General features: G+C 34.3%; 3 protein-coding genes across 6 annotated transcripts; all 3 read right to left on the reverse strand.

Annotated features, from left to right (window-relative positions):
* Positions 1 to 8,212: 8,212 nt before the first annotated feature.
* Positions 8,213 to 9,562, reverse strand: LOC107910654 (transcription factor MYB108). Its single transcript, XM_016838594.2, has 3 exons — positions 9,257 to 9,562; positions 9,031 to 9,160; positions 8,213 to 8,923 (listed from the first exon to the last, which is right to left on the reverse strand). Exons 1-3 carry the CDS (start codon positions 9,414 to 9,416, stop codon positions 8,410 to 8,412), a joined length of 804 nt encoding a protein of 267 aa, XP_016694083.2. The 5' UTR covers positions 9,417 to 9,562; the 3' UTR covers positions 8,213 to 8,409.
* Positions 9,563 to 10,507: 945 nt separating this feature from the next.
* On the reverse strand, positions 10,508 to 12,794 carry LOC107918301 (Golgi apparatus membrane protein-like protein ECHIDNA). The gene is made up of 6 exons (XM_016847831.2): positions 12,676 to 12,794; positions 12,494 to 12,550; positions 12,204 to 12,407; positions 12,055 to 12,114; positions 11,807 to 11,933; positions 10,508 to 10,874 (listed from the first exon to the last, which is right to left on the reverse strand). Exons 1-6 carry the CDS (start codon positions 12,688 to 12,690, stop codon positions 10,786 to 10,788), a joined length of 552 nt encoding a protein of 183 aa, XP_016703320.2. The 5' UTR covers positions 12,691 to 12,794; the 3' UTR covers positions 10,508 to 10,785.
* An 8,899-nt stretch (positions 12,795 to 21,693) lies between these two features.
* On the reverse strand, positions 21,694 to 25,734 carry LOC107961911 (glycerol-3-phosphate acyltransferase, chloroplastic). Of its 4 annotated transcripts, XM_041098222.1 has the most exons (8): positions 25,231 to 25,734; positions 25,070 to 25,130; positions 24,832 to 24,933; positions 24,291 to 24,353; positions 22,908 to 22,965; positions 22,239 to 22,340; positions 22,050 to 22,138; positions 21,694 to 21,968 (listed from the first exon to the last, which is right to left on the reverse strand). In XM_041098222.1, exons 4-8 carry the CDS (start codon positions 24,299 to 24,301, stop codon positions 21,938 to 21,940), a joined length of 291 nt encoding a protein of 96 aa, XP_040954156.1. In that variant the 5' UTR covers positions 24,302 to 24,353; positions 24,832 to 24,933; positions 25,070 to 25,130; positions 25,231 to 25,734; the 3' UTR covers positions 21,694 to 21,937. The 4 variants fall into 4 exon arrangements, with proteins under 4 accessions (XP_040954156.1, XP_040954158.1, XP_040954157.1 ...); XM_041098224.1 differs by lacking the exon at positions 25,070 to 25,130 and having other exon boundaries at positions 25,231 to 25,729; XM_041098223.1 differs by lacking the exon at positions 24,832 to 24,933 and having other exon boundaries at positions 25,231 to 25,729.
* Between the last annotated feature and the right edge of the window lie 671 nt (positions 25,735 to 26,405).

The following is a 26,405-nucleotide window of genomic DNA, read 5'->3' on the forward strand; positions in this document are numbered from 1 at the left end:
TTAGCCTTTTTCACTATTACAACATTTGATACCCAGTCCGGGTATGCCATTTCCCTGATAAATCCTACTGGCAACAACTTGCCTACTTCATATCTAATAGCCCCCATCATCTGCGGAGCAAACCTCTTTTTATATTTTATTTTGGGTGAAACATTTAACCGATGAATAATCACCTAATGGTCCACACCAAGCATGTTCACCTCTCACCACGAAAAAAATGTCTGAACTCTCTCAAGCACTGTACTAAGTTCTCATTTTCTTTTTTTGTTAATGCTGATGAGATCCTTACCACCTTATCTGTGTTAACATAAAATAGTTTCTAAGTTTCTATGACTTCTGCTGCTTCTGGTCTACGAATTCTTTCCTTACTTCTCACATCTAGACTATCCAAATATCCACATCTGCCTGTTGCGAACTCTAACCCTGTGGCTCTTGCTTACGCGTTTGCTTAATTAACAACATATGACATTGCATGGCTATTCGCTAGTCAGATTTATGAAATCTATCCCCATTATGGTAGCAAATTTAATCTTTATAAAAAAAGTAGCTATAACACTCTTAGCCCGTATCCGCCATCGGAATAGGGTTATAGAGTATTACTATAAAAACATAACTTAAAATTAATCATTTCCAAACATTTTGTAATCATAGAAAAATCTATTAAAATAGATACATATTGTCCCTTATTCGAGCCCTCGATGCCTTAGAAACACATTAGAAACAATTCAAGACTAAATTAGAAACATTTAGAACTTCATGGGAGAAGATAAAAAATTTCACATTGTAGGGGTCACACAACCGTGTGGCCAAGCCGTGTGACTCACACGGTTGAGACACACGCCCGTGTCTCAGACCGTGTGGACATTAAAAGTAGGGGCACACGGTCGTGTCCCAGCCTGTGCTTGTGCTCATGTAACTCACTAACTTAGGTCACACGACCAAGCCACACGCCCATGTGCCAGGCCGTGTGCTAGGCCGTGTAACTATATGACTTGCAACCCTTTGAAACCTACAGGGGACACACAGTCGTGTCGCATGTCCATGTGTCACACATAGCTGAGACACATGCCCGTGTCTTAGGCTGTGTGATAAGAAATAGGCCATTTTCAAGCCATTTCCTTCACTCAAATCAAGCTCACATCTACAAGCTATTTGCACATATCATCAAACTTCAAAACATACCTAAAGCATGCATAATAGGACTAATTCAATATGGTATCTATCCATACAACCAATATGCCAAAAGGCACCTCAATCACAAATCATCAAATCAACCTAAACATAAACATAAATTAGCCATTCATCAACCATACCTTTATAACTTAATTCCATACCAACTTACCACAATGACCATATGCCGAAAATCACATTCAAACATACCAAATTGGTCATTCAAAACATAACTTCTCTTGACCATTTCAACACCAACCATCAAAGCATTAAAATACCAAAAGTTCATCAACCATAATACCACATTTACAAGCCAAACATAATGACCATCTCATTAAGCACAATTCACCTATACATGCCATTATAATCATAACCAAAACATCAAAAGCTACCGATATAGCCAATGGATAGTGTGATAGGTCTCCGACGAGCTTCCAAACTGAACCAGCTTCCGATTATCTATAAAACATGGGAAAAATGACTATGTAAGCATATAATACTTAGTAAGTTCGTATAATATAAAACACAACTTACCATTTCATTACATAACATTAAAATTTAACATGATATAATCCAACCTTTAGCTTGGCACAAGCCTAAGCACCAACACAAACATGTTAGCATACTTGAACATAATTTATATGAATTTAACATGGACAACCATTATACTAGAGCATGATTCAATTGGATTTATCATCCATCATAACATAACATATTTTCCATGTAGCTCACTATTTTAGTTGGTTCATATTGAACACTTACTATTTCCTTTCAAATTTCATGCCCATTGAACCGTTTAGAATATCATCAGATATGCGGGATAGCTTACACGAAGTGTGCTAAACATATAATCATAATCTTTCCTTCCTTTTATAATGTTGCTCACACGAGCTGTGAAATAGTTCTGCTCACACGAGCTGTGAAATGGTTCTGCTCACATGAGCTGTGAAATGGGCATGCTCACACGAGCTGTGAGTCAGAATGTAAGCTACACGATGTTGCTCAAATGAGCTGTGGAGTATCCAAAACACATGCCAGGCTTCAGCCATTGGTAGGACATTCAAGATCAGCACTTGAAATATGGAAACCCTAATGACATGTCATTTGTATCCTACAAATTCCAAAGGTTCAAACGAGGCTCGATAGTTGTCGTAACATAATTGGATTTGCATTAATTATTTACAAACAATCCAAAATTTACATATAGCTCAAAAGATAACATTAAAATATTATACGATTACACGAACTCACCTCGATAATAAAGGCGTAGAAATGGAATTGACTAATTTTACCCCGATCTAAAGCCGTACGAGGTCTATCTTGATCTAAATAAATAAATTCAATTTATTTAATATCCATTCTATTCAATTCAATCCAAATTTCATATTTTTGCAAAAATTATGCTTTTGCCCTATTGTTTTGATTTCTTTACAACTTAGTCCTTAAGCTCGTAAATTGAAATTCGTGTAATTTCATCCCTACCCAAGCTAGTCGAATTCAATATAGATCCATAGCAACTCATACAATTCATGATTTCATAATTTTCACCATGTATTTTACACATTTTACAAATTAATCCCTATTTGACATTTTCAACAAAATTCACTTTACAAAAGTTGTTCATTTATCAACAAAGATGCATTTTCTTCTATCAAACATCAAAAATCACATGAACACCTTCATGGAAAAACCCTAAAATTTTAATAGTTTTGCAAATTAATCCCTAGGCTAGCTAGACTAAGCTACATCGATCCCGAAAACATAAAAATCATTAAAAACATGACCGAAATTTTACTTACATGTAAGAGGAATGTCTAACCGAACTCAACAAGCTCCCATGGAGGTTTTTTCTTCTCAATTTTCGGTGGAATAGTTCATTAAGGAAGATGATAACTTTTTATTTTTATTTTTTTACTTAATATATTTATCAATTTACTTAAATAACCTTATAATTTAACCTTTAAAAACACACATTTAATGTCCATATTTTTCCACTCATAATAAAAATGGTATAATTACCATTTAATTTCATAGCCATTTAGTAATTTAACTTATAGAATTCTAATTTTGTACCTTTTACGATTTAGTCCTTTTCATCAAATTAAACATGCAAACGATAAAATTTCTTAACGAAATTTTTATACGACATTGCTAGCATACTATAGACATTAAAAAATAATAAAATAAATATTGTCACATTGAATTTGTGATCCCAAAATCACTGTTTCGATTTCACTAAAAACAGGTTGTTACTGTAGCAATCATTATTTTAACTATTCTCATAATAAGAAGCCCAAAAATAACATTATAAGCCATTGGATGGTCTACCACAAAAAACTAATAATATTCTGTGGTGCTGTGTTCGTTATCTCCTAAGGTAACAGGCAGGGTAATACAACCTTTCACCTCAACTAGATGGTTTAAAAAGCCTTATAAAGGGCTCACCTTTTTTAGAGCCTGCCCTTTCAGCCCAATCTTTTAATATGCGTCCCATGTTAAAACCTCCACGACACTTTCACTATCTACCAGAATCCTTTTAACCTCAAATCCTATGATAGTTACTGATACGACCATAGGGTTATTTCCTTCATCATCACATATTGAATCCTCATATTCCTCATTAAACTCTACCTTCCACTTCTCTTACTAATGCAGCCCCTTCGACGAACTGACCGACATCACACTTCTGATATAAGCCTTTCTTTTCGTGTTATAGGTCGCTCACTCTTTATCTGTACCAGTTACCACATGTATTGTACCTTTAACCTTCTGTTTACCCTTACCAGTGCCCCGCAAAATATGACTTGATGGTGAGGCATCTTGAAGCACAAAATCTTTTAGCTCACCATTTCTAACAGTCTCTTTTATAACATCTTTCAAATAGAAACAATCCTCGGTCTTGTTCCCCTTGTCATTTTGAAACTACATCTGTCTCTCAAGTTGGTTATTAATTGATTGCGTCACATAGGTAAAGGGCTTGGCAAAATGTCCAAACTCCTAACCTGATTCAGAATGCAGGTACGCAAAGCATTAAATGGGGTGTAAGCTTCAAATTTTCCATGAAGAACATACCTTCTTGTGTGCTCGCCCTAAGGCCTCTAAAATGTCCTTGATGATTCATTTTATGAATAGTTCCTCTGTTATCCCTCATCTTGTACACGCAGACTTTGAGAAGGAGGACCTTGTTGGCTGCACGCTCTTCAACGACCCTTAAATTGCCTATTATCCCTCTGAAAAATGTTGCGAGCTACTTTTTTAATTTCCTCTGTCGCAGTGAACTTATGCTCCCTCTAATTCAAATCTGCCAAACTCTATAGCCTATTATCAGTAAAAAAATATTGTATGTGCTCATTTTAGACTCCTATAATGAAGACATCAATGACCCACTAGTCCTCCAAGTTCTTTGTGTTCAACGAGGCCACATAGAACCGTTTGACATAATCCTACAAAGATTCTTCATCCTTCTATTTCACTGACATCAAACCCATAGGAGTTCTTATTATTGTCCTATGAGCTCGAAATCTTCACGAAAATATTTGTCCCAACTGCGAGAAGCTTTGAATGGAGCCCTGCGGCAAAGATAAATACCAATCTTTCGCGCTTCCCCTGAGAATTGTCGAGAAATCTTTACACTTCACCGCATCTGAAGCCCCTATCACATTCGTATAATCATTATACTGTATGAGATATGCTTTGGGATCCTTCTTACCTTCAAACATCTTTTTCACCACTTTAAACTCGGATGGTAGGCTTACAGTTGCCACTATTAGGGACAAGGGTTGTTTGAACAAAATAACCAATTCTTGTCTTGTACATCAGGGTGCAATGCTTGAACATCTTTACGTAAAGCATCCATCTCATTTTGCCATGGCTTTGCATGTGCTCCCACAGCCTCCTCCTGGATAGACATGACATGATCTTGAAGATTAGATTGGTCAAACTGTATTTTTCTTCTTAGTTCTTCATTCTGTCTTAGCAGCTCATGTTGAAATAATTGTTGTTGCTCAAACCTGATACTCTGTTGAGTTATCTATTCCTTCATCATCCTTAGTTGCTCCCGCAAACCAAATAGTTACTGTGACGATGCCCATTGATTAGAGAGAAAACACGGTCCCTAACAAGAGGGAGGATTGAGATCGAAAAAATTGGATGCATCTGACTGGCTTAGGTTGCTCAAATTTTCTAGTCAGTTAGCAAGCCAACTAGCAAAAAGGTCCATTTCACTGGGTTGATTGCTGGTGTCAGAACCTCCTGCTTGGTTTGATGGGAAGTTGTTGGAGAAATTCTCGTTAGGGTGAGCATCTTGGTTTTCTGATTATCTGAAGATCGGAAGTCTGTCCACGCTTATTGTATCAAATTGTTTAGTGTTTTTGTGTGTCTCAAAAAGGGTTAAAATCTCTATTTATATGGTTATTATTCATGGATGTGATGTTGTAAGTAGGTTCCCATGTATGCCAAGACGTACCCTACTCTGGGATTAATTCATGTTCCCTAAGTGTGGGTTTGTCTGCATGGTGGCGTGAAGCTACATGATGCGGGCTCATGAAAGGATGCGAACACCTTACCTGCGAATTCAAAATGCAAACCACGTAGGCTACGAGTTGAGAGTCAATTGGGTAACTGGGTAGCGGGTCGATAAGGATGAACACCATAATAACTATATTAATATCTAATATTCAATAATTATTTTATTTTAATTGTATATTAAATTTGTTTTAAAATGAACTAGTGTTGCATATGTGCGTGTTTGTTCTTTTGAGAAATAAAAAAAAAAGGGGTTTTAGGTTTACAATTTTCAGTGGAGGAGACCTAAATGATGATATGACTCGTGGGATTATTGATAAAGAATATTTTCATTTTTGATGACCTTTGCAAATAAATGATGTGATATGGGGGCAGTTCGGTTGCTGACAAAATGTTTATTTTGTTTATTTAATTTCTTGTTTATGGAGTTGACTCGGTACGTGATGGGGTGATTAGACTTTTGCACCCAGCTTTGGTTTAAACTTTCAACCGTTGCGGCAGTTAGTGCTTTAGTCTTGCAGCAGAATTAATTAATTTAATTTCCCTCAAATCATTCGAATTTGTTCTCTTTTTGGTTTTGCCTTATCTAAAATTTCCAAGTCGTCACGAGGGCTAATTCTTTGCTTGGAAAAGGAAAAAAAAGACTTTGAAACCCCCAAGTGGGGAGTTTTCATACCAACCTACTCACCACTCGTTAATCCATTGGATTTTAAATGGTAAATTCAGGCAAATTATCAAAAAAAGTTATTTTTTTTAAAATTTACCGAAATAGGTCCTTTATGTAATTATTTACCGGAATGGTCCGTTTTTCGTGAAATCGCGTCCACGTCAGTGCGATGTCAGGGTACGTGCTAGAAAATCTCGTCCACGTAAGCGCGATTTGCTGACGTGGACACAAATTGCGCTCCCTAGGACGCGATTTGCTAACGTGGCATGAACAGTTTATTTTTTAGCTTGAAAAACTTTGAAAGGCCATAACTTTTCGCTCGGTTGTCCGATTGAGATGAATTTTTTTTGATTTCGAATAACTTTTCGAGATCTACACGCTGACAAACTACCGAAGGCGGTTTGCCGCATTTTTCATCGAAACAGATTCTTTTTTACCCCTAAATTTCAATTTTTTCAGTTTAAAATTAAATTTTGAAACATTCAAATCATTATTTTCCTTATTTATTTGAAGTAAACATCGGATTTTTTTACAGAATTGTTGTATTATTTTTTTTGATTTGACACGTGTATGGAATAGGTCCGCTAAATCGTTAGAACGTAAGTAATATAATTAAGATAATAACAGTATTTTTATAATATGTTAATTAATTAGTTTAGCTTAGTTGGTTAAGATGCTTGCTCTTTTCCCTTAGAACCTTGATTTAAATCTTAACAAGTACAATTTTTTTTGAATCAATTAACTCTTCAATATTACATCAATAGCAACAAGTACAAAAAAGATTCAAAATTGTTACCAACAATTTCCTGGCGCGTATCCTAACATCGCGCTGACGTGGACGCGATTTCGCGGAAAACAGACCATTCCGGTAAATAATTACATAAATGGCTCATTTTGGTAAATTTTGAAAAAAAAGACTTTTTTTGGTAATTTGCCCGGTAAATTCTCTTAAAACCAGTCTCATTTAATTTTATCAAATTAAAAAAAATAAGAATTAAGCAGTGGATGCATTATTTTATTTTATATTCTTACAAGTTTAATCAATCATAATAAATTATCAAATCAAATTAATTAATTTATCATGCGTTATTAAATTCAAGTAATCAATTTATAAATTTATGATGTTTCAAATTCATAGTAGCATATTTAATTAACGAATTTAATAGTTTAATGAATCGATATTTTAATTTCACTCATCTAAGATTATTTTTATTTAATAAAAAATGATTAATAGATTTTCTTTCAATTGAAATTTAAATATTTTATCGAGATAGTATTTTAATAAAAATTATTTTTATTTAATAAATTATAATTAATAGACTTACTTTTATGAAATAACTATAATTTTAATTTACTTAACATTTTTGACAATATTTTCTTATAGATGTGAAAAACTGTTATAGAAAGTTAAAATAAAGTATAAAAATCGATTCTACTTAAAAATTTACTATTATAGCGAAATGCTATTATAACAAATGACTATTATAGAGAGAGCTGACTGCAATTTCATTTGTTAAAATTTTGGTTTGCTTTGGTTATTCTATGTTTTGGTCTGTTTTGATTAATACCAACTTATATTGGTGTATAACAACTCGTAGAAATATTAATAATTTAAATCGGTTAGTTTAAATCAACTTTTAACTTTTATTAAATTAAAATTTATATATAATTCAAGAATATAAATAATCATGACTTGAACAGAGCGGTAATTAAAATTCTTGTTATTGCCATCCTCTATCCCTAATATTGTATAAAAAAGACACGGTCGTAATTTTGCTTCTAATATTACCATCTTTTTTACTAAAAGAGAAAGAGGTTGAATGCTCTAACAAGGAGAATGAAAGAACAAAATTGATTAATTGAAATGGTATAGAAGCATATTGTAATGCTATAAATCTCTATCAACCAGATATTGTTGGGTGATTCATTTACATTACTTCAAATTTTGTGGTGTTTACTGTTAGATAGCCTCTCTAGACTGTAAGTAGCAAATTAATGGCGAAAATGTTTTAAGATATATAAAACTTTAATATTATACGTCACGTAAGCTAATTCAAATCATCGTCATCATAAAGCTGCTGTCTTAGGAACCAAATATCCTCTTCATTCCACACACTCTCCATCGAATCTCCACCGTCCGTCGCCTCAATTTCAACCCCACCCCATGTTCCCGCTATTGTATTTCCTGAACCCGACCCGTTTTGTAAGCTATTCGGGTATTTTGAATTGGTCAGGTCTGAAACGGAAGAGACTTGGGCGTCCAGGGAATCTGATGAAGTGCCTGATAACTCGGGCAAGAGTCTCGGGTCAACTCGGACCGAACCGATCGTATCTGCGTAGGTGGTGGTGGTGGAGGAGGATTGTTGAGCCGAGTGGGATCCGGATGAAGAGCAGATTTGTTCGACCAGACGAGGGATCCAAACGTACCGCATGGCGTCCCTGAATTGCTTGCTGTTAACGTCGCATTTAAGCTGTTTCGCCTGTTTTTGGACTCTGGTTCTCCAATAGTTCTTTATCTCATTGTCTGTCCTTCCAGGCAAGTGTTGTGCAATTTTAGACCATCTTCATGATCAAAACCAGATCCAAGTTAGCACAAAAAACCCATTCATATATGAAAATTTAAGGAATGATGAAAGCAAAATTGGGGTTTTTAAGTAAAAAACACAAACCTGTTGCCCCATTGAGAATGGAGTTGAAGAATCAATAGCTGTTCTTGGAGACTAATGTTCCCACGTCTCACTTCCGGTCTCAAATAGTTCAGCCATCTTAATCTACAGCTTTTGCCGGTTCTTTTCAATCCTGGACCAATTCATTTCGTTTCATTTTCAGTATCACAAAAAAGAAATCATGTGCAGAAGAGATGCATAGAAGGCTTAAAATTCTTGGGTTTTATACCTGATAAGCGAGCAACTGAGTTCCAGCGACCTTCGCCATGGATATTAACATAAGCTTTAAGCGTGAAGTCTTCTTCTTCAGTCCATGGACCTTTCTTTACGTCCATATCTTCTTCACTTTGTGGGGTTTCAGATATGAAACCAGTCTCGTAAACATTCATTTCTGAGCTGAAAAGAAACAGGCTTTGTTTTTTTTCCGATGAAGAAACCAAAAAGGATAGAGAGGGATTTGATTTGTGACTTTGGGTTGATTCGAGCCAAGGGGATTCATTTATATAGGGGGAGTTTGGACTGACTACCAAAAAGAAAAACAATGATGTTTTTTTTATTTTTTATTTTTGATGAAGAAGAGAAACCAGGGGCATGTGTGTGTGATGAAAAAGTAGAAATTGCAACGACCCATTTGTGAATTTTCTATTTGGGGTTTGACTGTCTGACTTTTCCATGTCTTATGTTTTGGTCTCGTACACGCACAATTGGACAGAATGTTTGAATATGAACTATGAAGACCAAACACTATTCTACGGGGATAAAAAAGGTAGTTTCTTTCTTTTTCAAAACGAGGACAAGTTGTGTTGTTTTATTATTACATAGATCCAATATTTTCAACGTGTTCTGCTGTGGTTGCAACATGTGAAGATGATGAAAATGGTCAATCAAAATTTGTATTATTTGTGACCGACCATGTAATGCTATTTCTCCTCCTCCTTTGTGTCTAAAACTAGAAGTAGATCTTCTCTTTCTTGTGGGGTTTTAAACTACCATTTCATCAACAGTTAAAAGAGCATATGGCGCTGATAACATAAATTGATCCATTTTAAGATTTTATTTTGTTTAAACTCATGACCTTAGATTCATGCGCAATCAGGATACCATTTGAATTATGTGGTATTCTGGTTGCCCTTCAATCTTTAACCATCATCAATTCAAACTACTTTTCATGCACTCTTATTTTTAACTAGTTATGAATTTCCACTACATGTCAAGTGGTGATTCTCACTCGTCAACAATTTAGAGGTATTTGTAGAATTTTTTTAAGAGTCAAGGGACAAATTTTTAATTGTGTTGTTAGGTTTTAGATTCAAGAAAAAGAAAGAGAGTTTGGTGAGCAGAGGAAAGTCAATTTGGTAGCTGTTGCAGATTGTGACTCATAGATGTAATTTTCATTTTTCTTCTGCAAATGGTGTGCTCACAGAAATTGTTTTGGTTAAGAATATAGAATTATGTGAAGAAACCCAATTTAGCAATAATGTAGTGAGGAAGTTTGGTGTGATTAAAACAGATATAATCCCCACCAAGTCGATCAAATTTCTCTTTCAACTACATGTATCTGTTATACTGATTTATGTTGTAAAATTTATTACAATAAGTTTAGGAGAATACATATTTCTAATTCCTTTTCTTTTCTTTTTTTTTTATTCTATGATTAAAAACAAAAATACATTATGAATTCATTGTTTTTCAGTGCCTAGAAGTTAAAGAAACCTTGGCAATAAAATTTTGATAAAATCTGTTTGCAGCTCAGACAACTTACACCAAGCTAAATGCTGACTGTAGTGTAGATGAAAAACGAGAAGCAATGGTCCTAGAGGCAAACGCCTGAATCTTGTTCTTGGCATCTGAATTTATTATAAAGAGGAAAAAAGAAAATCTTGTAAGATAATAGAAATGATATAAACTGTAGCTGAGAATTGGCTTCACAGGTTTAGGTTAGATTAAGGTTAAGGGATTAAAGATCCCACCCATCCACTCAAAGCTAAATTTGTGTGGATTTCAAGTTAATTAGCATGAAGTCTAAGGTTCGATAACTTTATTTGAAAACCCTTCTTCCTTCCGATCCCATTTTGTATAAAAAAAATCAGCTCACCTTCAATCCAAATGAACAAATAAGCCAATAAAACCCAACTTTAACCAAACCCATGATTTGAGGTGATCTTAGTATCATTTTCTCTGTTTTAGGCTTGCATTTCTATTTACAAGTTTGCTCCAAGCCTGTTAGTATAAGATCTAAAGTTTGAACGGGCCGATGAAGCCACAGTTAGAGTGGTAAAGTTGTTGTTCGTTGGCATCATAGACCTGGGTTCGAGTCTTGGGTCACCTATACGCTCCTCTCCTTGGTTTGTAATGATCAAACCAAAAAAAAAAAAAAAAAAAGCCTTAGCTCAACCTAGTCTCTATGTGTATGAGCCAGTGAGAGCAAATTAATAACCTTAACCTCTACCCTACATACTCTTGGTCTCTTGGACTGGCAAAGCTGGGCAGACCCATTCATGCACTCAGGGCTGTTAGACAGCTAGAGATAACTATAGTTTATAATGGTTTGCATTCAAACAATAACACAAATTGTTGGATGGCATGTTGTAGCTTATTTCATTAACAAAAAACTTTGACTAGATATGCTTCAAGAGCCTTGCAAAATCCACCTAAACCAAGCTAATGACATGGACTGCCATGGTGTGTGATCTAAATATATCACCCTTTAGCTTTTTTTTCGACACGATTTATCGTCCTACAAGAATTACTATAAATCTGAAACGGCGGAATCTCATACCTTTACGACATTTGGTGAATCCGATGATATTGGCAATGGCAAGGCTCAAACAAACTCCCACAACTAGGAGATAATCAACTTCAAGTCTAACCAATGAAAATATCCCAAAGATGGTCCAAGCAACTGCCTGAATAGAAAAAAAAGGACGAGAAAGTAAGAAATGTTAAAACTTGAAAGCATATCAGAGTGAAAGCATTGCAAATTCATCAGCAAGTGACTTCCAATCCATTGTCGCAATAATTACTTACATTAAGATACAATGTCCACCAAAATAACCAAGAATCCTTTTGGTTAATACGAGCTAAGGACTGCATAGAGGGGGGGGGGTTAAAAACAATGTCAAACAATGGAATTTGCAAATGAAGAGATCGGGGTAACCAAAATGTAAAGGACAAACCTCGTGGTCAAGGCACTCAAATCTCCATATGCTCTCACCTTGCTCATTTATTTCATTCCACCACCTAAGCCCCACCAAGATACGGCCGCTAACATTCTTGACCACCCAAAAATCAAGTGCAGCAAGCACGACGGTGATCACAAAGATGATAACAAAACTATCCGCAAACAGCGTTGAAAGCATGTAAAATGCCAAAGCCGAGGCCTGTCCGAAAAGACACTATACATCAACCAGGGGGAAATGAAATCATGCAATTCTCGAAACCAGCACAAAATTATCACAGCAATCACCTTGAAGAGGACGTGAAAGAAGCATGTTTTGGGATTGGCATAGTTTTCTTCTACGGGCTGTCATGTAATAGATGAAAAACATATACGTAAATAACAAGAAACCCGAATCTAAAATGTTATGATCTGAGAAATTAGATGGCATGAAAGTCTTTTTAAGTTTGGGTTTAGGGGGGGAATTTTACCTGGCTTAGATCCATGAATGAGATGAATATTCAAATGTAAACTGTAATAGTCCTTTTCTTTTGTATGGATTATAGACAAATTCAGAGATTTTGATAGAACAAGTTTGTAGGGAAGGGGGGTGGGTCTGTGCTTTGGCTCATTTCGCTCCTATAAAATTTCCCTCGTTCTCGCACGAAACGTTGTTTATTTTTCAACAAAGTGGACCTTTGGGAGAGGGGGGGGGGGCACGGGGGTTTGAGACAGTCACTTTGTTCATTGGACTGAGTCGAGTAGCGATTTAGATAGCGCGAAATTGGTTCTGAATTGGGTCTAACTTTTTGGCACCAGATAAATGCAGGCCTGCCTATGTCCGTAAGGATGGGGCTTTTACTAATCAGCTTTGCATTAAATTATACAGAGTTCAGTTCAGGTATAAATCGAATCATAATCATAACAGTCTAACTTATAATTTGGGGCTTATTTTTCTTTTGTCAAATAACTTAATTATTTAGTGGAGGAGATCTTTGGTTTAATAATAATTTGGGTTTAATTATTTGTGAGTTTGGTCCTATTTATGCTATTGAGTTTGTCATATTGACATTTCGGTCCATATTTATTTCGTTGAATTGACAGTTGAGTTTTATAATTGAATTTGAGTGCAATTATTTGTAAATATTTGTATGATATGACTAGTGTAATTGGTGCACTTCAATTATTTGCACCAATTTTTATAAGCAGCGTTTTAAAAGTCACCTAGTAATTGAGATTGAGTGTATTTATTTATAATTACACATGTGCGGCATGTTTGAGTAATCATTATAATTAGTGGATCTCACAAAATTAAGTGTAATTGGAGCACCCTAATTACATTATACAATTCTTAGGAGTAGGTTGGTATGGTGAGTGATAATGTGCCCAATTGACATATTTATGGTGCTTAATTTTGATAAATTCTTAAATGAGGTGCTACTAATTTTGGGTTTATTATTTAATTTTTGATTAGGTGCAAAAACAAACCAAAAAATTCAATTGGGTTGTTGTAAAAGTTTTGGATAAAAAAAATTGATAGATAATGATCTATTTTGAAAACTTTTATCTTGAGATTTATTTGTAAAAAACATCTAATTTTTCATTAGAACAATATTTTGATTTTTTAGTATTTTATCTTTAGAATAATTTTTTGATTTTTTAGTATTTTATTTTTTTATCTTTAATATTAGATTAAATTAAAGAATTCAAATAGGATTAAGTACATATATGTGCATCGGAGGGTGCGCCCCTGTGCTTGGAATTTCCATTTGAACTGAAGTTTCAGTTCCTTTCTTTTTCATTTTTGTTCTTTATTCTTGTCCGCGCCATATTGTGTCAAGTCCCTTTCAATTTCTTTTTTTCCCTTTATTTTTAATTAATCTTTATTATACCTCTAATATAAATTTACTATCTTGATGTTATGAGTATGAAACATATGAAGTTAGTTGGTTAAGGTAGTTATCTAGTTGTTAGACTAGCTTGTTATTTATGGTATTTTTGGTATGTAAGCATGGCTACATTAAATAGCCAATGTGTGTTCATTTGTCCATCAAGTTCTTGAATAAAAAATTAAGTCTTTCTTCTTCATTGTTGCAGCAGGTTCAATATTTTTCAAAGCATGACACGATAAAACTTGGTGAGAATGATTTTCTTTTGTGGAAACATCAAATTCTTTTGATTCTTGAATGTTATGATCTTAAGGGATATGTTTTACGCACAATTAATGTTCCTTTACAATTTGTAGTTGGCAATGAGGGTCAGTTAGTTGAAAATCCATTGTTTCTTGTTCATAAGAAGAAATTTTTAGCTTATTGGATGTTATCTACGGTAACACATGATATTTTGGTGTATATCACAAAGGCTAGTACTAGTTTTGAAGTTTGGACGACTATTGAAAGAAGGTTTGGTGCGAAGTCAAGCATCAAGATTTCCAGTATGCATCATTCGTTATATTCTTTAAAGAAAGGCAATCTTATTGTTAAAGAATACTTGTTTAAGGTGAAAAGTATGTGTGATAATTTGATTGCAACCAGTAGTATGGTGACAAATCAGGAGTAAGTAAGCATAATTTTGGCAAGACTTTCGATGGATTACGAATCTATTCCTGTATTTGCGTCAGTAACTCCGATGTCACTTAATCTGATGACTGAAATGCTTCTTGATTGTGAAACAAGACAACTGGCATTACTTGCTGAGGTTTTTATGCAGGCTAATTTGGTATCTCACCAAAAACATGGGGAGCATCAAACAAAACAAACTGATTACTCCAGGAGTTAATACTCAGGAGTTCAAGCAAGGACATAGAAGAAATGAAAGAGGTTGGTCTCGTGGTAATGGTCGTGGTTGGTCTTGTTCTGGACCACAATGTCAGTTGTGTGGCAAGGTTAGTCATGTGCTCCAGACCTGTTACTACAGGTTTGATGAGAATTTTTCTGGTGTTGATCAAAGTTCTTCGATGTTGATCAACTATCATCACTTTGATGGACAAAGGTGTGCTACTCAAGTGCCTCATTGCTCGTTTAACATTGCTGTGAGTTGACTATTTCATCTTCCCAAACTCAATCTCAATCAATTCCAGTTAGTCTTGGATGCTCTTCTTCTACTAATATAGATCAGGCCTGGTATCCTGACTCAGGAGCAACTAATCATATTACTTTTGACGTGACTACTCTCATGAATGCTTCATCTTATACAGGTACAAGTAGAGTGTCTATGGGCAATGGTGAGTCAATATCTATTGCTAACATAGGGTCTTCTACTCTACTGGTTGGTCCTAGGGTTTTGCAACTCTGGAATGTGCTTCATGTACTAACTATTTGTAAGACTTGCTGTCAGTAGGTCAGTTTGCAAGATATAATGGAGTTTACTTTGAGTTTTATCTTTTTCTTTGTTTTGTGAAGGATATTCAGACAGGGAAAACTCTGTTAGTGGGTCGCATGCATGATGGACTCTATAGATTTGATTTTTCTCGTACAGCTTCCAATGTAGTTGCTGGTATGATTCTGGGACACGTATGTCACATCGAAGGTGGTGTGCAATGCTTAGCTAGAAAATCCTGTTGAGTTATGGCATCAAAGACTCGGTGACCCTTGAATTGGCACTCTTAGTCGTATTTTGTGCGATTGTAATGTTGTTTTTAGTGATAATAAATTGTCTCGTGTTTGTTCAGCTTGTCAACTAGGTAAAGCTCATAAGCTACCATTTGATTCTTCACAAACAATGTATTATTTTCCCTTTGAATTGACAATATCAGATGTTTGGGGATCAGTACAAACATGATCAGATGGTTTTCTTTATTATGTTTCATTTGTTGACATATATAGTAAATATACCTAGTTGTATTTTCTCAAGACTAAGTCTGAAGTTTCAAGTTGTTTATTCCATTTCAAGAAGTTTGTTCAAGTTCAGTTTGGGTGTTCTATCAAACTCTTCAAAGTGATTGGGGAGTCTAATATCATTCTCTCTTGAAGGAGCTCTCTTGATTTGGCATTCAACACAGGATCATATGTCGACATACTTTTAAACAAAATGGGGTAGCTGAAAGGAAGCATACACATATAGTTGACATGAGACTCACTCTTCTGGCTCAGGCTTTTATGCCTTTGGAATTTTGGTCACATGCTTTCTCTCATGTTATTCATTTGGTGAATAGATTACCTACTAAGGTTTTATAAGGTTCTACTTCATATGAGAAACTTTATAGAGCCAAACTTGATTATTTACAGCTTACATTGTTTGGATGTGCTTGTTTTCCTTACTTGAGACCTTTCAATTAGTGTAAGCTTCAATTTCGATTAAAGTAAAGTGTTTTTATTGGACTTGGAACAAATAAAAAAGGGTAAAAGTGTCTTGATGCTGAAGGACGAGTGTTTGTCTCTCAGCATGTTGTATTTGATGAGTATAAGTTTCCTTTTAGTTGTGATTTTCAATCAAAGTCTCATTCAGACTCTATACAGCAATCTCGTTAACAGTCTCATGTGCCTGTGGTTGTGACTTTTGGGCCAAGGGATACTATGTTCTCATCAAGTTTGTTGTCAACCTCAACTAGGGATTCTTCTTTGGCAAGTCCAACACAAGTTTCTTTTATAGCAAGCTATTCTTTAACAAGGGAGATTATGTCAGACTATCACACTAAAGGTCAGCTTGAAAGAATTTAGAAAGAGACTGTACTAGTAATAATGACTCTACTCCACTTGGAGGTTTTGAGAGGTAGATGCCACATTTGCATAATTCTTTGAATTTACATCTTATGCAAACTAGATTGAAGGGTGGAATATTCAAACCTAAGGTATTTTTATCAGTCTTGATTGAAAGGGAACCAATGTCCATTGAAGAAGCTTTCAAGAGTGTTGCTTGGACAGAAGCTTCAAAGAAGGAGTATTATGCATTGATCAACAACCAAACTTGGGAGCTGATGCCTTTACCTGAAGGTTGTAGGGCAGCCAATTGTAAGTGGATCTTTAAACTAAAAAGGAATGTTGATGGCTAGGTACAAGGGCAAACTGGTGGTTAAAGGTTATTTGCAAGAGACATGTATTGATTTTCAAGAGACCTTCAACCTTATGGTTAAACTAACAACAATTAGGGTGGTTCTTACCCTTGCTATCTCGATGGGGTGGTCTCTCAGAAAAGTAGATATCAATAATGCGTTTCTAAATGGTGATCTACATAAAGAGATTTACATAGTGCAACCACCAGGCTTTTAATAGCAAGGAAGTGATGGAAAGCAATTGGTGTGCAGGTTAAAAAAGGCTTTATATGGCCTCAAACAAGCTCCTCGAGCTTGGTTCCATAAGTTAAAAGAGTATCTTACAGCTACTAAGTTTGAGGTTTTAAAGTCTGATACTTCTCTTTTTATTTAACAAGAGGGCTCTACACTTCTTTATGTTTTGGTGTACATGGATGACATTATTGTTATTGGAAATTACTCACATGGTATAGGTTGGTTTGTTAATGAGCTAGACATTCAGTTTTCTTTGAAGGACTTAGGAAGGTTAAGTTGCTTTTTGGGTATTGAGGTTACTTATACTCCAAATTGTCCATTTTTCAATCAGAGGAAATATATTCTTGATCTACTTCGAAGGGTATCCATGGCCAAGTCAAAAGGATCTCCCACACCTATGGTGACTATATGTAATTTGTTAGCTCAAGTAGGAACTCTTACTAAAGATGAGTCCCTGTACAGGAGTATAGTAGGTGCATTGCAATATGTCGTGATCACAAGGCCAGACATTGCATTTTCTGTGAATAAAGTGTATTAGAACATGCAAAAATCGTTAGACCATTATTTTAAAGCTGTTAAGAAGATCTTACACTAATTACATGATACATTGGATCATGGTTTGTGTTTCACTTGAGCTTCAAAATTTTTGCTTGAAGGATATTCATATGCAAATTGGGGTACAAATGTTGACGATCGAAGGTCTACTTTAGGGTATTGTGTGTTTCTTAGAGGAAATCCAATTTCATGGAGTTTAAGAAAACAACAAGTTGTTCTGAGATCTACTGGTAAGGCTGGGTGCAGAAGCCTAACACATGTCACAGCTGAAATAATTTGGCTACAGTCTTTGTTGTCTGAGTTACATGTACCAGTTATGAGCAAAGCTTTAGTATGGTGTGATAGTTCAACAACTATTGCAGTTGCAGGGAATTCTATTTTGCATTCTAAATTTAAACATGTAGAATTAGATCTGTTCTTTGTCAGGGAAAAAGTTGCAACTGGTTCGCTTCAGGTTAGTCATGTTTCTAGCCAAGACCAAATTGCAGATATACTCACTGAGCCATTATTAGCAGGATTGTTCACGAAATTTAGAAGTCAGCTTAAGGTTCTTAGCAGCAGTCATGAAATTAATGGCAGAGAAGAGAGTCACCAAGCACATGGAATGTTATGAATATTAAACAACTGAAGTTAGTTGGTTTAGGTAGTTATCTAGTTGTTAGACTAGATTGTTAATTTTTGGTATTTTTGGTATGTAAACATGCCTACATTAAATAGCCAATGTATGTTCATGTAACACCCCAAACCCGACCTAGAAGTTTAAGCTGAAGTTGGATGAGTTACACCAACACATTGAAAATCGATTTCTTTTTGAAATTCTAACTTTGAAAACCAGAAATTTACTTTTGTCGGTTTAGGTTATCTTATAATTTCGTGTTAGAAATTGACCGATACGGACGAGATTATCAAAAGGAAAGCAAGGTAAAGTCCAAAGACCATTTACAAACCTAAAAGATCAAATCACAGTTATTACAGTGCAAGACAATTTGAGCTCCCGAACGCCGTCTGATCCTAAGTCAAATGTCCACTTGAACAGAATAAGGTAAGAAAAGGTTGAGCTACTAAGCATTGCGTAACCAAACTCAGATACAAATAACAAATCTTGATATATACATCAAAGTCACGCAAGGAACTTAAGACAGTTTTATAACTAGTACAAAATAGGTTTAGAATATCATAAAGGTTTCCACAACAATAGTACAACCAAACTGAACAAAACATAACGAAATAGAACATAATGAATCGAGTAGAACATCCTACCCAAACTCTGCTACACACTAAAATAGAGTTCCCCCCAGAAATCATTCAACCAAATCACACCAACAGATATCTGTGGACGGTGCCACCAGTATTTTGCAGTTAAAACTGCCTGATCGGATACATGTGGTCAAGCCACTATAGTACAGTCGAACTGTCAGAACAGAATTGTGGATAAACCACCAGATAATGTAGATCATTAAACTACCAAAAACTTTCTCCTTTCACATCAACCCAAGTCTCGTGAAATGTGTCATGACATGCATATGCAGAATCAGAGTAATGAGCATGTAAGTCATGCTATCTTTCAGTGACAGAATCAGTAAATATGGGGGTCTATGTGTTGTAAAACAGACTTGTCAAATCTCAAAAGACCATATCAGATTTTCCATGAAGTCACATGCACAGTTATAAATCAGAATTAGTAACAATCAATCTAACATGTTCAGATATCGTACATTCCTCATCAATAGAGTAGTATAGAGGCGTACCAACAAACTTAACAGAATACAGATCAAACCTGGATAATTCACACATATCAAGTAGTATCACATTACGTTTTGATAGATCTTATTCACTTAGATTCAAACATAGCAGACATACGTATGGATCACAAATAGTTCATTGTCAGACCATCAGATAGTCCTCATACAATCAAATTCAGATCATAAATACATTGTGGAGGTGAGTGCTCGTGTTGGGCAACACGCACGACCTAAAAAACAAGATTTAGACCTTATTTATATGCTACACGGCCTGGACACATGCCCATGTCCCTGGCCGTGTGATTCTAAATCACAAACAGTGAGTTACATAGCCTAGACACATGTCCGTGCTAACTCTGCGCTAACATGGCCACATATGGCCTAGACACACGCCAGTGTGCCTTACTCGTGTGGCTCCAATTCGATGAGCAATGAGTTACATGGCCACCCACACGACCGTGTGGCTCACACGGCTTGGACACACACCCATGTCCTTAGTCGTGTGGCATTGACAACCACGTTTTTTGGCAATCAAAATTCACATAAATTGAGGTTTTCAGTATGCACCTGATACGGATTCGATACAGAAACAACTAGAATGACCTTTCGTCCCCTAAAAGGACATTACAACAATAGATCAAACAACTTGTTCAAAACAATCCTCAAGACTAGCATTCAAGCCCAAAATGATGTTGAAGAACTTTGATATGAAGTCTCAAACGAAAACTAAAGCTTACCCTCGCATGAAATCAACAATACAAACTTAGAACGTTGAAAGAATGTTACTCTTGAGAACTTCGTCTGACAAAGACTTACATAATTCAATATCCATTCCAAACGAAAAGAACTAAACGTAACTTCAACCATCATCAAACTCAAACAAATAAACTTGACAAAGGGCTCTTACAGTTCGATTGAGGCTTAATCGCACAAAGGAACTTGTTGTAACAAATACAGAATGATTCAACGACAGAATAACGGAGCAGAAGAAAGAACAAAAAAAAAATATTGAACGGAGAGGAGAAAAGACAAAAATAATATGTTAATTAATTTTTTGGTAAATTTTAAATATATGTTATTTTACTAATATGGTTTTAGCAATCTAAAATTTTTATTAACGAGAGATATTTTCCCATATATTCTGGTCTACTAAATATTTAGCTAAATTACATAGTACTTATTATAAATTATTTATACTAATATTAATTAAACTAAATAATATTTATTATTCATTATTTATACTTATCAGTCACGCAATATGGTTGTACTTGTACCCCTTCAAAAAGATTTATTTATATTTGTCAAGGACCAATTGATGATAACAAGAATTATATCACTACACCAAAACAGGCTTTTAGCGGCGCTTTTTTAGGTCTTTAGCGGCGCTTTTTAGCGCAACTAAAAGTATTTGCGGCGCTTTCGGAAGCACCAAAAAAATGCCGCTAATGAACGCGTCGCTAACTTTAGCGGCATTTTTAGAAAAAACGCCACTAAGGACTAGGACCTTTAGCGGTGCTTTTCCCACAAACGCCGCTAAATACCAGGACCTTTAGCGGCGCTTTTACCACAAACGCCGCTAAAGACCAGGACCTTTAGCGGCGCTTTTACCACAAACGCCGCTAAAGACCAGGACCTTTAGCGGCGGTTTTCCCACAAACGCTGCTAAAGACCAAGACCTTTAGTGGCGGTTTTTCCACAAACGCCGCTAAAGACTAGGACCTTTAGCGGCACTTTTACCACAAACGCCGCTAAAAACATGACTTAAAAAAATATTTTAATTAAATAATATATATTTCTATCATAAATATTATATTATGTTTTATTTTTAAATTTTAAACTTTAAACTATATACTTTTAAGGATAAAAAATATTAAATTAAAATTTCTATTAAAATTTCTATTAAAATTTTAACTTTAAAGCTAAATATAAAAATTAATAAATTTAAATTAAGAAAATTAAAACAAGTTACATTCTATATTAGTATTACATAAGAAAATTGTTTACATTCTATATTAGAATTACATAAGTTCTGTTTACAAGTTACATTCTATATTAGAAAATTGTTTACAAGTTACATTCTCTCATGACCAACTCTCAAAATCAACTCTTTAAGGGATCTTTTTTCCCTTAACTCGGTGTAACCGAGTTGCAAAATATGGTTTTTCCATACTTTTCTTGCCATCCCACATGTAACAGTAGCAGTAGCAGCCCAGTACTTACCAGCAGAAATGCTTACGATTGTTTTCTCACAAAGGGAATATAGCTGTACAAATTCATCCAAATGAAATAAATAAAAGCTTCACTCCAGGGGAAGTTAAAATCAACAAAGACAATGGAATAGAACCTGTTGGCATCTAAGATGAGGATTTGAGGAAACCCAATAAAATAATGCTCCATCTTCAGTAATAGCCATGCTATGTACCATCCCGACAGCTATTGCAACCACAGAACCCAAGTACAGTCAAGGCCTCAAGGGCATAGATGAAGGCTACTACAGTAGGCTCAGAATGAGAAATTAATTCAAGAGAATCACCATGTTCTCAGCAATATGCGGATTTGCTTTCTCAAGTAACAATGAGATGATGATTGGGTCAGCTTCAGTATGATGGTTTGATATAAGTACAACGTTGTGACCCTGCACCCAATTGTCTGACAATTAGATCCATAAAAAAGCCAGTTTAAACATGAAAGATTCAGCCAGTATTGCAAGCTTCCTAAGTCCCAGTTGCACGTAAAAGTTTCCCGAATGTTGAAAACTTAATATGACCACGTTTAGCTTATGCCAATACAAAATTGAAAGGAAAACACCATTAAACTTTCCTTATGAATACTAATATGTAACTTCATCCTTGCTTGCATAAAAAAAATATAAATTGCCATGATCTAAAGCTGATGAAAATTAAGAAATTAAAATAAAATGGACACAAATTTAACATACAAACCTGTTATTTTATTTCTTCCTCAGATGCACGTTCTTGTTAGTTATTAATCAAAGAATATGCAAGTATTGTAGCATGCAGAATAAAAAATTTCATCAACTTACTACCAAGCAGCTCTATGATGGATAAATCATGTTATGATCTTTAACAGTATGTTTGTTCAAAATGTAAATAATGACAAGGACATCTTAGTGAAAAAGATGCTGGATCGGTCTTGTTTAGAGGAATCAAGTAAAAGGAAAAAGAAAACTGAGCATAGTCACCTGCTTAAGCTTCTCCTCTATTTCATAGAAAAGAGAAAGATTGCCAACATATGAATTTCTGCAAAGAACATAATGAAAACCGATGTTAAGAGAAGTGATTTTTTTAATTTTAAAAAAAGAGACCGAACATGTCCTTCAGTGATTTTAAATATGAACAACATAAATGTTATATGAAGCACATGAAAGAGGGTGAATAAGTTAAATATACAAAATACATGCTTCTTTTTCTTTGCATTTTTGTCAATTCGGTTGATGATAAATAATCAAACATGAAGAAGAGAAAAACTACTAAAGACCCTATGAAACCCTCAATGAAAAAAACACAAAAAAGAATGCACAAGATAAGAAACATGGAACCTTGGATGGTCTCAAATAGTAGCTAATAATTAAGAAAGAATTACAGTCCCTATTGCACTTCTCTCTCTCTCTCTATATATATATCTATATCCATGAACCTTAAAGTTTATTACCATGGTTTACAAAATAGAATTATGAAATTTTAAAAATACAAATTCCTTTAGCAAAGCACATGCTTAATTTTCAGGAAGCTTTTACAAATTAATTGATATCAGCAGAGAAACCAATGAAACCAATGAATTCTTCCAATGAAACCAATATCAAACACGTCATAGACACTTAAAGCTGACAATCCAATTCTAACAGCAATTTCTGTTCTATCCTTCAAGCATGTGAGTTTTATAAATGCCAAGTCAGGCATATTATTCATTTATAACTATCATTCAAGAGTATCAATGTGCTTTGGCTTTGCGTTTCTTTCTTGTTTCAATTTCCTAGTTTTCATATGTATGTGCCACTGGACTTGTTAAGTGAAGAATGAGAACCAAATTTTTGTCAATGAGTGCAGGACATAAGACGAAGAGCATCAAAAGTTTCCAAACATGAAACAACTGATCTATATTAAGCAAGTCAGAAAATCAACGAGCTTATTGTTTTAGCTAACATAATTTTCTTGAACAGGGGTAAATTAAAATTTTACCTTTAAACAGTCGCCTACTGCTGTAAAATAAACATCAAAACAGGTCCTAACATGAATATGACATATACTGAATAAAAAATTATGTAACCAGCTAAAGAGCAGCTGGACATATACTGATTGTATGTATGTCCAGCTAAAGAGCAGCCAAAAAAACCCACAAGATATCCGCATATCAGAATTAAATAAATAGAGGAAGCAAAGTAACTTAAGAGGTTGCATCTCCATTAGTTAGAAGACACACCACAACAGTTAACGTGTTAAATAAATTAAACCAATTAAATGATTCAATTTTAAGTAAAAGGATTAAGTGATTCGATAAATTAAATTGAACTCCATTTGTATAAACTACATCAGCTGCTATTTCAGATTTATTAACGTTAACTTACCTAAATCCCATACTTGAAACTTGATGTTGTTGTATTGTACAACCTCTACATTAAACCCAATCGCTGCAAAAAAATAGTTCAAAAAAATGGTGCATCGAAGCTGTCAGTCATTTAGAAAAAAAAATGAAAACCCAAAACAAGAATGATAAAGAAGAACATTTCCACAATATGCATGTATATAGGCATACATACATTCTCAGTCAATATGCATGGAAAAGCTTGTAATTAAAAACCAAACAATGTTTTAATTGGGACAGAAGCTACATGTATATAGGCATAAATGCAATAAAAACTTCAAATGAAAAAAAATGATTAACTAAACAGTATCATTAAGCATTTCCACAATGAATTTCAAAAGATTTGGCTCAAGAAAATTACCAACCTAAATTTATTGAAATGCAATGGACAAATTACAACAGGATTAACATTTATAAAGCATCTAAACTAAGTGATTATCTTGAATCATGGTACATCAACAAAGCACCAAAGTTACTCAACAGTTAACTACTAAACATCTATTAAGAACACCAAAAAGACTTACCTGCAAAGAACATTTTAGATAGAATGGCTAAAACTGGGATATAACCTGCAAAACGCAGCCTTCTTGTTGGCCATCATTGTCGTTTTCTACATCCCAAAGCCCCTAGAATACATAGCAACTTCAAGCACATATTAGAAACATTTCGACTGAGCTAAAAGTGTAAAAAAAAATAGATTATGCACAAAACTGATCTCTTGTGATGTCTTTATAACCAAGTGATTAAAAAGTTGCACATTACCCACATCCAAGCCGATTAAAAGTTAAAAAGGATAAGCTCTTAAACTGTTTTCCTATTTCCCCTGAAAAAGAGAAGAAAAGGTAAAGCAAGACTAACGAGACAATTACCATTTGAATTCAATGTGGTTAACAATCAGCATACCAGAGAACAAAAGAATTTACCTTTGGAAAGTCAATTCCACAAGATATGTGAACCTTTGAAGCAGGGAAGGCAGCCATAAAAGAATCATTTCTCGAAACATAAAATGGTTCACTCAAATAAAGGGAATCGGGGTAGGGGGAGAAATGGTTTGGGAAAAATAAAAGGACTGTCGATTTGGGGAAATTGGGGGGAAACAGACTCTTGTTCGGCGACAGTTGTTTCTTCTCGTTCTTCTTCTGCAGACTTGAGTTTCCAAGTACCGTAAAGAGTTTTGCTGTTTTTGAAGGATAAGGTCAAGTTGTTGGAAGAAAAGGTGGAAACTTTGGTCTGAAAATGGATAGAATTTGGATAAAAGAAGAGGTTTTTGGGAGATTTAAAATGGGTTTTGGAGATTAAATGCAAAGGAGTTGAAAATGCTGAAATTGTTGCCCTTTGGTCTTCAAAATTTGTGCTTTTGGATGAGAGAACTAAGAAAAAATTTGGGGGGAATTTGGGGTTTTTTCGTTTTTGGGTTTTAGGGGGAAAATTTGGGAAAAAAAGCAGCGCGATTTATTTTTAAGTAAAATGAATTTTGTGGCGTTTTTATAAAAAACACCACTAAAAATAAAATTAATTTTTTACCGTAAAACTTTACATTTTAAAAAATTCAATGCATATTTGCGGCGTTTTTTATGAAAACGCCGCTATTGCTTACCTTTTGCGGCGTTTTTCTCATAAACGCTACTAATGATTGACTTTTTCTTACAATTTTATATTTAATTATTATATAATTCATATCAAATTTAAATAAATAAATTTTGAAAATTTAAGTAATATTTAAAAGAATTAGATAAATTTTAAAATTTTTATATAATTTTTTATGTAAGAAAACAAAAACAAAAAATTTTAAAATATGAAAAAAAAACTTTAAAAAACTATATTAATGATAATTTTAATAAATTAAAATTCATATTATCTCTTTTATTGTCAATCTATTACATTAATTTGTTACATTAATTTATTTATTTATCAATTTTTTAAAATCTAATATTTAAATATATCAAATGATTTAAACCATTTAATCTAAATTTAGATTAAATATTTTTAAATATAAAAACATTAATTAATTGTATCAAATTTTATCATTTAACAAATCTAAAGTAAACCTTAAATCCTAAACCATTTAATATGTATAAAATTGATCTATTATCTCTTA

This window comes from Gossypium hirsutum, chromosome D08 (assembly GCF_007990345.1).
Source record: "Gossypium hirsutum isolate 1008001.06 chromosome D08, Gossypium_hirsutum_v2.1, whole genome shotgun sequence".
Classification (NCBI taxonomy): domain Eukaryota; kingdom Viridiplantae; phylum Streptophyta; class Magnoliopsida; order Malvales; family Malvaceae; genus Gossypium; species Gossypium hirsutum.

Bases quoted from the DNA above. Each gene is read 5' to 3' on its own strand.
- LOC107910654 (XM_016838594.2), bottom strand. From the start codon at position 9,416: ATGAATGTTTACGAGACTGGTTTCATATCTGAAACCCCACAAAGTGAA. The intron at 9,161-9,256 runs GTATAAAACCCA...GAATTGGTCCAG, and splicing joins CTCAGTTGCTCGCTTATCAG to GATTGAAAAGAACCGGCAAA. The intron at 8,924-9,030 runs GTTTGTGTTTTT...TTGATCATGAAG, and splicing joins CATTCTCAATGGGGCAACAG to ATGGTCTAAAATTGCACAAC.
- LOC107918301 (XM_016847831.2), bottom strand. The intron at 12,408-12,493 runs GTGATTGCTGTG...CTTTTCGGACAG, and splicing joins TCTTTCACGTCCTCTTCAAG to GCCTCGGCTTTGGCATTTTA. The intron at 10,875-11,806 runs GTATGAGATTCC...TAATAAATTCAG, and splicing joins ATTCACCAAATGTCGTAAAG to ATGCCAAGAACAAGATTCAG.
- LOC107961911 (XM_041098222.1), bottom strand. The intron at 22,139-22,238 runs GTGATTCTCTTG...TGGTTGCAATAG, and splicing joins CGCATATTGCTGAGAACATG to CTGTCGGGATGGTACATAGC. The intron at 21,969-22,049 runs GTTCTATTCCAT...GAATTTGTACAG, and splicing joins CTCATCTTAGATGCCAACAG to CTATATTCCCTTTGTGAGAA.